Here is a 12,077-nt window from a genome sequence, read left to right as displayed (position 1 = left end):
CTGTGGTCTTGCCGCGATGTCGCTGGGCGTGCGTATATTTTTATTTACCTTCCTCGACGGTCGCTGGGCTTCCCGAACCAGATTCCTCCGTCAACTGGGGAATCTCGGATGCTGTCTCTCCACCTCTCCCACACTCTCGCTCTTTTTCGGGGTTCTAACTGCCGTGTATCAGGTCCTCTCTCCTGCCCTCCGTGAAGTGAGACAGCTCCTTCCTGTGTCCCATCCCTGTGTCTGTGTTTCATTCTGAGTCACGTCTCCAAATCTGTCTGCTGGTTCACTCAATGGTTTACAATCTGTATCTGATGTGCTACTCGCCGCCCTCCCCCGAGCACTAATCCAGTGATTCCAGACGTCATTTACGCAAGCTTCACCTGCATCTTCAGAGCTGACTAGGGTTTGCACACTCGTGTTGTTCCCCACACATTTTGTCGCGGTTTCTTTGTGCATCCTAATATTCTCATCCATATCCCAGCATCTGGGTCTGACCTGACCGCTCGTCTCGGCCGACTGCTGTTCATGAAGCCCTTGCTTCTTGCGTGTGATTTTATTTAGACGGCACGTTCTTTGGAACACCGTTTGTGGGATTCTTCATGCCCGGGCGGTGGGCGCATCCCGGCTGAGGCCGTTTGCTTCTGGGACCCCTTTAAACAGAATTGTCCCTCACTCGGAGGAGCATGAGTTTGGGCTCCAGGCCCACAGGAGGGGACGTGCGTGCCAGATGCCACTCTTCAGCGGGGACCTTCAGCTCTGCCCAGGCCGAGGCCCAACCAGGGCTGTCTGTCTGCACTGGGGAAGGCACGTCTGATCTGGTCCTCTCCACTGGGGGCCCTGGGCTCAGCACGTGCCCCAGCTGGGTGGAGAGAAGCCCGAACAGTCGCCGGGGCGCGGCCCGCGCCCCCCAGACTCCGGCTGCCATTTCCGCTGCGCTTTTAAGAAGTCGTGTTCCATATCAGTCCAGGATTTCATGAGTTTGGTGCTCGGCAGGTTTCTAGGCTATCAGTCTCCCATGCTCCCAGGCAAGGGGTGGCCTCATCACATTTAAGGCAAAATCATTTCTGCTTTCAGTGGGAATGAGCACGGCCACACGGCGCCCGAATTCCCCATGCCTGCGTCCTCCCGCCGGCCCCGGGCTTCGGAGCGAGAGCGCAGGGCCACAGGCAAATGCCCGACACTGTCCCTCCCCGCAGAGCCGAAAGGCACTCTGTGTCCTGGCTGCACCCCAGTGCCTGACAGAAATAGCATTGCCAAGTGAAATCCAGCTGGCAGGATGTCAGCCTTGGAACGGAGAAGCAGCAAGAAAGATTCCGAGCCCTGTGGCCAGCCCCAGACCATGAAGGATGGCTTCAGGCAGCGGCTACGGGCGGCGGCGGGAAACTGTCCTACCCTTGACTCCAACCCAGAGTCCTTACCTTTGAGACAAGCTTTGTCTTCGCCCTAGACATCTGCCCCAAGATTCCTCCGTCATTTAAGAATAAGCCGTGACAACGAGGGGGTCTAGATGTGCGGCTTCCACCTGCGTCCCCACAGAGCCTCTCTGATGCCGTGCGCGCCGGGGGGCCCGATGCGCTCCCACTGCACTCCAGGGCCTGGCGAACGTGCGTTCAGACGTGTGTCTTGAATAAATAAATGCAAGCATGATGTTTTTTTATTTGGAACTTATCAGACTTAGAGATATCGTCTGAGAAGGAAATGTTTATAGGAAAAGTCCACTCCGTAGAGCCAGCCCCTCATGACGCAGCCTCCACAGGCAGTGCGGGCGCCCCGAAAGCACGTGGCGGGGGCCGTCACCCCCAGTGAGGCGTGCCTCAGCGGGCCGCACCCCAGGCCACACCAACCTAGCAGCAGCTGTCTGTCTCCTACCCGCTCGGAGCTTTGCGGACTCACGCTGCTCTCACGCAGCTCTCATTCGCTTCGTGCAACGTGAGAGAGAAGCGGGAAGCGCTCCGCTTTTTGCCGCTAGGATATGAGGGAGCTCTGAGACCTGCCCGGGGCTCAAGGGAGACGCAGAAGAAGGGTTAACGCCCGCTGTCTGCAGCCGCACGTCCTTGGAGCTCTCGAGGCTGACTCTCCACCCAGGCTGACTGAGGGGCCACAGCTTGGTCGCCCTCAGCCTCCTGGGCCACTGCTGGTTATAAGATTCTGAATAAGGCATCGGTTGCCTATGGTGAAATTTCTCTTCCGCAGAACAGAGGCTTTACAAGGCATCGTGGCTGAAGGACCCCAGGTAAATCGTGCCAAGTAGGACGTGGTCAGCTGGAGAGCAAATGCCCTTCTGAAGGGACGGGCGCGCTCCGGCCCTGGCCGCTGCCTGCTGGCCGGGCACCACCCCATTTCCACAGCAAGCCGGCAACCGGGTGTTTCCGCGAGCCTCCCCTTGGGTAAGTGGCTGTGCTTGTCTCACACAGACCCTCCGTGCCGGGAGCCAAGCAGACGCCTCCTTGGGCTGCAGCGGCTCCCCGGCCACCAGCCCGCCCCAGGGGCCTGCCGATCACAAGGTCTCGGCCGCCTCTGGAGAGCCAGCGTTCTGTCCCCTGCTGCAGGAACCGCCCTCCCGCCTCAGGGAGCTCGTGAACCAAATGCTTCAGATCCCATCACGACTCAAGACTGCAGACTGTGAAGGACACTGATATTTATTTCGTCCTGGATGGCTTGAGCCCAATATAACCTAAATCCACATAAACACTCAACAGAATGGATCCAGCATGTACCGGACACAGACGTGGGTCAGGTGCTCCAAGGCCGTCTGAACCCGCCCTTGTCTACATGCAGGGATTCTGGCCACACGCAGAATGCCACGCTGTCACCGTGTGATCGTGACGATGACACGGGGTGCCTGGAAGCGCTCGGTTTGCAGTCTGATAGACTCGCCCTGGCTGGCTCGGTGACTTCGATGTGATTCTCTCACCATTTTGAACCTTAGCTTTTCTCTCATTTAAAATAAAGATAATAACTGCACCTCGTCATTGTGTAAATGACCAAAAAAATACATATACACGTACAAAACACAGGTACTGAATAAATACTGGTTTCCTTCTTCCCACTATAAAAAAATCACACACTCAGGGTGCTCATCCCGCCACAGTCACCAATTAAGTGGTGCGTGGGCTGTGGCAGTTCAGGCCGCGTGTCCCCACCTGAGCTGGAAACACGTCCGGAAGGTCCACAGAACCCACACGGACCCCCCTCCGTTGTCTAACTGCTCCCGTTCCCACGGTTTTGGACAGGAGGCAGAAGCCAAGACACCCAGAACCTCCCGAACCTTACTCGGAACCGAAACACGCGCAGAGGCAGCGGCGGCAGCGGCGTCAGCCCGACTTCGCGAAGAGAGCACGGACCTTCCACGGCGCGGCGCCTGTCACTGTGCAGAGGCGGGTGATGATGGTACTGTCTCATGTGGCGTCACCTCGGCCGTTAGAATATAAATACCATGAAATGGAAAAAACGTGACGAATCGTGTCTTCCTCTTCGCTGGCACTTTCTCGTAATTGCAACGGGGATCTATGTAGCCACGTGGCACCTTCGCTTCCAAGTTTCATGTAAATTTTTTTTCATTAGTAAACTTCTAGAAACGAGGTCGTGCAGCACGGTTAGTCACAAGTCGGACACGGAAGCCGCGGGGGACGGTCGGTAGCCCCAGCGGCCGGTGGCAAAGCCTCTCACCTGCAGCCACCGCTCCCAGTTATCTCCCGGTCATGGGTCCTGACGCCCTGCGACAGGCTGGCACGCAGCACGTGCTAAGAGTTTATTTCCTCTCCTCCCTGGGGGCCCGACGCAGCCGCCAGTCAGAGCCGCCGCTCGGCCCCGATGACCAGCGTGGACACCCGCGCCGGCCTCCTCCCCACCGAAAGCGAAGCCACGTGCGGGACCTCACCTCAGGGAGCGGCAGATTCCCTTCGTTTCTCTAAAGCGCCGAGACGAGCTCGTGGACCCCGGGGCGTCTGGGCGCCCACGAGGGGACAACTTCCTTCGCTGCTCCGAATGAAATTATTTCTTATTCATGAATTTCACATTCGACTTGCTGCCGGCTGCCTGGTAGTCATCAGAGGTGAATGTAGACAGCTCAGTAGAGCCCCAACGTCGCTTGCTGCCAATGCTCTCATGGGGACCCGGTGACGTAAGCTTCATGGGGCCACGCGAGAGCTCACCGGGCAGCCGGCCTGCTCCCGCTCACTCGAGCCTTCCGCGTGAATGCTTTCCTCCAGGCACACTGGCTCATGTGTCACCACCAAACCCCTCACACCTCCTCGGGCCCGTGCCCACGAGGTCAGCTACGGCCGTGGACGCCCCACGTTACAAGCCGGACTGTGTTGGCGCCTCTCAAACTCATGTGGACCCTAAACCCCCACATCACAATGCAGCCGCCATTACAGCCAAGGCCTCCAGGGGGCTAACAGTGTTAAAATGAGGTCACACGGGTGGGCCCAATCCAACATGACCTGTGTCCCTCTAAGAGGAGACGAGGACACAGACACAGAGGGGCGGCCACGCGAGGACGGGGGAGCACACAGGACAAGACGCCGAGGGGCGAGGCCCCTGGAGGCCCCAGCCCTGGACACCTGGACCTCAGCCGTCGGGCCCCAGGGTGTGAGGGAACACATTCTTGTCACGCGAGGCTCCCTGACGGAGCCCCAGCGAAGGCACGTGCCCTAGGGAGCAGATGGCACACGAAAATGCCATCTGTTCAAAAACCGTAGACCAACAGACAAGCCCCTCGATCAGAGCGGGACCCCGGCCCACAGGAGTCTCAGAACCGGACACCGGTCCCACTGAGGCACTGGAGACAGCTCTACCAGTCAGTCCCGTTTTGCTTTGGACACACGAATTAAACCGCAAACACCCCGGGGCACTGAGGCTGTTCCTCCAGTTGCTGTTAGCAGCTCCTGGCGTTTTGTTGAAACAGACCGAGGTCCGCTGCTGACATCTGGCCGGGATCTGCCCGGCTGCAGGGAAGAGGGTGTCAGTGGGGTGCAGGGCGACGAGAGAAGGGGACAGACAGGGGTGAGGGGTGGAGACACGGGGAGCAGAGGGCAGCACAGACGCGTGGGCAGAGCGGCAGCGAGGGGTCGGGGAGGAGCCGCCCCTGGCCGGGCCAAGTGCGCACGCGGGGCGCAGGGCAGGGACGCGGTTCTGCCCGCTGCTCACTGCAGACGCGGTGTCTACCTAGCTCCTTGCTCGCTGCGGGGAGCAGAGGACAGACAGGGGACAGGCCCAGGCCCGGCCTCCCTTCTGCTCCTTTCTCCTACGGACGAGTGTCCTGGCGCCACTTCGCGCCACAACCTCCATGTCATTTACACGTTCAGAGGAGCGCGAGGCGCGGCGCATCCGCGGGCGATGCGCTTCGTTCCCGTCCTCCCTGCTCTCGGCGCCACGCTGGCCGCGGCCACCACTTCTCTCTCTCCGCGGCCTGGACGCCCAGAGCTGCCCTGTGAGCGTCACTGCAGCCCATGGGCCCCTGTCCTCACCTCCCGGCTGAGACCATCCGCGGCGTCCTTCCGCCGCGGCCCAGCGCAGCGGCCTCTGTTGCCCGCGGAAGGAAACAAAAGCGCGGACACTAAGTGACCTGCCCGAAGCCGCAGGAGGTTATGGAGATGCCCGGAGGGATCCCCCCAGACCACCGTGGATGACCCAGTGCGGGACGCGTGCGGCGGAACGGCAGGCGGCCACGCGCGCGGGCGGCAAGCACGGAGTCGGAGACGCCGGGCAGCTCCGCAGCATCGGTGCGGCCGGCCGGGGTGGCGCAGCGTCACTCAGGGATGGGAGACGCACCTGATGCTCTAAGCACAGGTGTATCGGTACTTCATTCTTCCCAAGATCCCGCCCACCCCATCTGCAGAGCTTGACACACACGTCCTACCTGCCGACAGGTGTTTGAGAGCGGGGATCACGCAGAGCCCCCTCCGCACACGCCATCATCCTCTACCTGTCCTCTCAGATAGACCAATGGCCGCTTTGGGGCTTTGTAGATCAAACTGCTAATCACACCTCAGTCTACCTCCTGCGGCGCTTTTAAGAAATGACCACGGGAGCCGCACACCGCAGCAGCAGGTGGCAGCGATTCAACTACCCGCCTTCGACACTTACATTTTCTTACCAATCTAGACCTCCAGAAAACTGTTTCGTTGGGTCCGGGGCTGCAGCCCTGTTCTGGGCCACCATGGAAGTCCCTGCCCTGGGCTTCCCCAGCTCGGGGCCACCTTCGCCTCCCGCTTTCGCGTGGTACTCACGATGTTTACCTGGGGAGGCCTCGGCCCGACCCTGCAGGGGTCACAGAGCACATGGACGGTAGGGCCCCCGACTTAGTTTCGCTGTGTGGCCGGGGCCTGGTTCTCATCAGAGGTGCCTGTTTCCCCAAGGGCTGAACCTGGGAACCGGGAGCATAACAGGTGGCATCGGGCTGTTCGCGCTTCCAGGCGGAGAGACCCACAGGGGGATGTGCTTTGTCCCTGTCGCGCGGCTGTTGAGTGGCAAAGCCAGAAAGGAGACTCGTGTGTCCTGAGCCCAAATCCCAGCATCCTTTCCAAAGTCCGCACACGACGCACAGACCTGTCCGCCAGCTTTCCATTTGTCCAGCACCGGGACGCAATCCTAAACTCGCCCTGAGCGGTCACACGGACCCGGGGCACATCTGCATCCGCTGACCTCAGAGGCTGCGTGTCGCGGGCACCCCCAGCCGGCTTCCTCCCCACACCCGCCTTCCCTGCTCAGCCCTGAGGCTCTAGGTCCCAGCATGCCCTCTGCCGCCCGTGAAATCCCTGGCATGCCAAGTCAACAGGCCATGTCCAGGCAGGCCACAGGTTGAGCCTACCTCGGTGGGGTTGGACCGTCCGAACAGCCTGTGGGGCTCTCCCTGGCCCACCACTGACAGGCGGGGCTTTCCGAGTCCCCGCCAGGCCTGCTTGTGTTGGGCAGCATCTCCGTCCTAACCAGTGCGCCGCGGGGCTGAGCTTCTGGTTCAAGGGTGTGTGGGCGGGGCGGGGCGCGGGGCATGCGCCATAGAGTAGAACCGCGCTCCACACGCGAATCTGCTACTGGATAGTTGCCTTCACCCCGTTACTTAAATATCCCGTGTCTCAGTTTCCGCTTCTCCGAAAACTTGAGATAACAGACAATAATCTACTTTACAGCATGGTCTGAGGTTTCACTTGGGTAACAGGTGGAAAACGCCGCCTGCAGCCTGACACACAGTAGGCATTCAGGAGACGGCCGGTTCTATTAGAAGCATCACTAGTACTCAGCTAAAATAAAACTGGGTTTACTCAGAGCTGGGCCTCCTGTTTCTGCCAGCCACTGTTTTGGCAGCCAGTGAGCAAGCATGCTTTTAACTTTTAGAACATTTGCATGATACGCCACCACGTAATCTAGGGAAATGGCTCACTTATGCGAGCCGTCTCCCTAAATGGGCCATCAGCCGAAGCATCTACCCCAAGCGGCAGGTAAGTCGCCCTGTGTTTGTGAGCAGACTGAACGCTTCCGCCGCATCACTCCCACGCGAGGGGCAGTAAACGAATGTCGAAAGTCCCGCGGGGCAGCGCTTGGGCCTGTCGCGTCAGCGCCATGGGCTTCACTCCAAGGAAACCCTTCCACGGCGAAGCCCAAAGGATGGATGGGGCCACCTCGCTTGAAACGCTACGTCCGCACTGAGCAAGACGGGTCTCGTTAAGGGGCCCAGGGCAGGGCGCTGTCCGCCTCTGGGAGGCAGGGAGCGCCTCTTCTGCAAAGCGGGGCGCCCAGGGCCAGAGCCGCCCCCTCGCCCCGCCCCCCACCGCGGAGGGCGCGGGCCGCGCGCTCTTACCGCGAACTCCTCCAGAGCCTGGTAGGTCCTGCCCCGGAACTCGCAGTAGCGCTTCCTCTCCTTGCACTGCGGGCAGCACTGGCTCGTGTCGACGCGCACGCAGCGCGGGTGCAGCCGCGGGCACTCGGGCTGCGCGCACAGCGGCCCCTCCTCGGTGCACAGGCACGGGCAGGCGGACGGGCCCGGCGCGAACTTCTCGCCGATGGCGTACACGAAGCCGCTCTCGTCCACGCAGCCCTTGCCGCGGTAGTCCGGGTACGCGTACTCCTCGGGCGGCTCGGTCGCGGGCGCGAGGTCCGGCCCGGACGAGTCCTGGGCGGCGGCGGCCGGGGGCTCCCCCTGCGGGGTGTCCCCGCGAGGCGGAGGCTGGACCTGCAGGTCCCCGGCCTTGGCGCCCGCGCCCTGGGCGGCCCAGGCCTGCTTCTGCTTGCTCCACGCCTCCCGGCCGGCCGGCCCGCGGCTGCCCTTGCTCTTCCAGTCCCGGCCGCTGCCGCCCTCGTCCCTCGCGGGGCGCCCGAGCTCGCTCACCCGCCCCGGGCCGTCCCGAGACGCGTGCTCGCGCTTCTCCTGGCCCGGCTGCTCCGGCGCCTGGGCCAGCTTCTCCAGCGGGATGCTCGGACTGCACAGAGCCACCATCAGGCAGCAGGTGACCAGAAGGGAACTGGACAGCGCGCCCACTGCCATCGCAGTGGAGCTGGGCATCCCCTAGCACGTCCCGGCGGGCGAAGGGGCGAGTCGCATTCACAGCCCCCGGGCGCGCCGCCGCCAGCCGCGAGCCGCCGTCCCTGTGGAGAGAACAGCAGCACAGCTGAGCCCCGCGGCCCGCGCGCGCCGCGGCCCCCGCCCGGCCCCGCGCCGCCGGCTCCCGCAGCGCTCCAGACCCGCGAGCGGGAGCACGCGGGCGGGGGCCGGGGCTCGCAGGCATCACGAATGCCGGAGCCGTGCGTGGAAGCGAAGTTCCAGGAAAACGCCGGCCCGCAGCGTTTCTCACGTAGTCGTGATTAGTGTGGACACGGCCCAGGGCGGGGAGCGGCGGAGCCGCGGGCGAGCGCGAGCCGGACCAGCCCCCGCTCCCCGGCAGATCTCACGGAATTCGGGCGCCCGTGTGCCCCTCCCTCGGTCCCGGCCACGCTCTCCCAAAGGTTACGACATGGAGAGCTCCGCAGTGGAGCGGAGGCCGACGAGCGAGCCGGAAGCTCCGCGGGAACCAGCCGCCGCCCCCCGCCCCCCGCCGCCCGCCGCCTGCTCGCTTTAGGGCTTTTGGGGAAAACGGACAGGAGGGGGGTGAACAAAGCGCCTGGGACCCCAGGATTCATTTCCAACAACTTTTTTTTTAACGCTTCCAGGGCGGGGAGCAGACGCGGCTTGCCAGCCGTCCTCCCCAGACCCCTCGGCCCCGAAGGCTGTCGCCGACCACCCCTGGCGGCGGGGCGGGGACTCCGGGGGCCGGGCGCCTCCACTGGCCACCGCGCCCGGCCCGCCGCTCGGTGACCGGCGGCGATGGGAGCCCCCCGCGCGGGCCGCCGCGCTCAGTCTCCTAATTGCTTTTACCCGGGACGGGGTCGTGGGGGTGGAGAAGAGCCCCGGGCGGCGCGAAAGTCTGCGCTGGGAGAGGCGGCGGGTGGCGGGCATGGGCGGGGCCGAGCCCCTGTCCCTCTCCCCGTCCGAAACCTTTCTGAATGCCAAAGTTTCTGTCGCCCAAAGGGGCCGAGACAACCCTAGACACTGCAGGATGCGGGCAATCGAGCCTCTCCCCACCTCCCCTTCCATGCCCGCGCCCCCCAAGTCCGCGCGCTCCTGGTGTCTCCCCCCACACCCCCAGTAGGGCTCGGTTCCTGCGCGCCCTCCGTTCACTCCCAGCCCGGGCCCAGCTGACCTCAGCCCGGGGCCCGGTGTTTACAGGCTTGGGGAGGGGCGCGCTATCCCGGAGCCCCGAGCGCGGACACCCAACCTGCACCCCCAGCCCTGGGGGCGGGCGCCGGGTCTACATACATGAGCGCAGGGCGCGGGCGGGACTCCAGGCTCGCGGCGGGCGCGGGGGCAGCAGCGGCGGGCGCGGCTCCGGGGCGCCGGCACCCATCCTCCGGGCGGCCGGGGACCCGCGCGGGGCGCCCGGCGGAGAGCGCAGCCCCACCTGCGCGCTCCGCGCGGCGCGTGCACCGGGCTAGGGCGCCTCGGCCCGCCGGCTTGTCGCGCGGCCGCCGGCGGCTAGCGGCGGCCCGGCTCGCGTCAGTCAGTGGCGGCGCCGCCCTCCGCCGCTCATCGCCGGGTCTCGTCCCCGCGTCTCGGCGAGGAAGCGCGCCCCGGGGGCCGCCTCGGCTTGGCCGCCGTCCTCTCCTCCCGCAGGCGCGCGGGGCTCCCCAGCCCAGGCGGCCGGGCGGCCGCGGCGCATCCCGCGGAGAGGAGACGCCCGAGCGCGGCGGGCGGGCGGGTGGCACCGAGGCCGCCGTGGGATCCCGCGCGCCCGCCTCCCCTGCAGCGGCGCCTCCCGCCCCGCGCGCTCCCCGCTCCCCGCTCCGCAGCGGCAGTGCTGCCTGGGGGTTGGGGCACCCCCGCCCACTTGCTCCCCTTCCTGGCCGCACGACCTACCTGTCACCCTCCTGCGAGGCCGTGTCCCCACCTCCGTGGCGCGCCGCCAGCCCGGCCCCGGCGGCCATTCCCCTTCCCTGTCACTCGCTCTCCAGTCGACCTTTCAACTGGGCATTTTCCTTTCCTTTATTTTCTCATTCCTTCCTTCCTAGCTGCTCGGCCCCCATACACCTTTCCACCCTGTGGACAGCTTGGTTTCGCCACGTTGAAAACCCCGAACTAAGCTGCGTTCCCCTTGGAACCCGAAGGCGAGTCAGCGTCGCCCGCTGCTGGGAGCCTTTTTCTCTTGACATTCAGAAACCCGAGAGGAATGACCGTCAGGAGTCGGAAACGCCTGAACATCCGCTTGGCATTCTTTCTACTTCTCTGCGAATCTTTCTGCGGTGGCCCTATGTCTCCTCTTTCCTACGAAACGGGTTTACGTTTGCAAGGAACGGGGGTGGGGGGGACTTCTCCATGCATGCATGGTGGCAGGGAACTCGATGGACAGGGCCTCAGCCCTGGACCAAGGAGAATGAGGAGCAGATTCACCTCGAGGGATGAGTAAGGCGCGGTGCGGAGGATGGAAGGCCCAGCGTCCGGCGGGGAAGGCCGGGTGCGAAGCAGAGGAGACCTCGGAAACTTCTGCCTGCTTTCAGAAGGATGAGACAGGTCCTCGCGGGAAAGCAGGGTGGCAGAGGTGGTGTTTGTGGCTCGCGAGCAGAAAAGAGAGTGTGTGGACTAAACTAAGGAACGAGGAGAGGCTGACTAAGTGCGGCCTACAGGCGGAGGGCCGGCTGGAGCCTGAAAAGCAGCGCGCGGAGGGACAAGCACCCTGTGCGTTTTCTCCACAAGAGCTGCAGGGGATGCGGAGGGAGGAGAGCCAGGCCTCCAGGTGGCAACGGAGACAGCAGGAGTGCGGCGATGCCCGGCCTGCAGCGTGAGAGCCGCAGAGGGGCTTCCGGAAGGAGAGGCTTCTGGGGTCTCACGCTCCCGGTCAAGTCCGTGGCAGCGTTTGCAGAGAAAGCAGAGCCCCTGACACACCCTGTGGCCCGGCCGCGGACCGCCAGGGCCCAGCGTGGTCGCGCTGCTTGCGTGGAGTTCACGCCTCTGGGAAAAAGCCACATGTGACTTGAGTTCTGAACTCCAGCCAGTGAAAAGCATCAGCTGTAAAACCTCCATCTTTTGTGGCGAGACGGGGTAGAAGCCGCTTCCATCTGAAATCAAGGAGCAGCGGGATTTTTGTGTTTCAGGCAGAAGGTCGGTCATTAGTGCACGTTACTGAGTGGGGAAGCCACCTTGGGGCTCAGGTGGCTTTTATGGATGCACACAGAGCAGGCCTGGCTGTCACGGGAGCCGATAATTACAGTGTGCTCTGGATTGGGCGACCAGGCGGCAGGGCAGCAGCTCGCTCCCGCTCCCCCCATGCGTGGCCGGGGTGGACGGTTACTGCTCCCCGGCCACCGGCTGTGCAGGCTGCCTGATTACACGGCGCCTCGGAGGCTCGGCCCTCTGCGTTGTGCCAACAGCAGCAGCATCTGTTCAGATAATCGAATGGATGACTCAGATATTCTTCTCCAATCAGGGGCAAAGGCAGGTGCTTCGAAGGGAGGCTTCCAGGGATCCGCTTTAACACCCTAAAAAGTCACTGTGCTGACATCGCAGACCACACACGCACTGACCAACAGGAAAGTTTCGGAAACGAGCGTGAAACGTG

At 63.5% G+C, this 12,077-nt stretch overlaps 1 protein-coding gene across 1 annotated transcript; it reads right to left on the bottom strand.

Moving 5' to 3' along the window:
• Positions 1-6,091: 6,091 nt before the first annotated feature.
• VWC2 (von Willebrand factor C domain containing 2) lies at positions 6,092-10,169 on the bottom strand (the record flags this gene model as incomplete). The annotated part of the gene is made up of 3 exons (XM_039838445.1): positions 9,785-10,169; positions 7,631-8,577; positions 6,092-6,255 (listed from the first exon to the last, which is right to left on the bottom strand). Coding segments are annotated over exons 2-3 (1,028 nt in total), but the record flags the coding sequence as incomplete, so codon positions are not given.
• Positions 10,170-12,077: the final 1,908 nt, after the last annotated feature.

The sequence above is a fragment of the Pteropus medius genome, unplaced genomic scaffold (genome assembly GCF_902729225.1).
Source record: "Pteropus medius unplaced genomic scaffold, Ma_sr-lr_union100, whole genome shotgun sequence".
Taxonomy (NCBI): domain Eukaryota; kingdom Metazoa; phylum Chordata; class Mammalia; order Chiroptera; family Pteropodidae; genus Pteropus; species Pteropus medius.
This window is presented reverse-complemented; position numbering and strand designations above follow the sequence as displayed.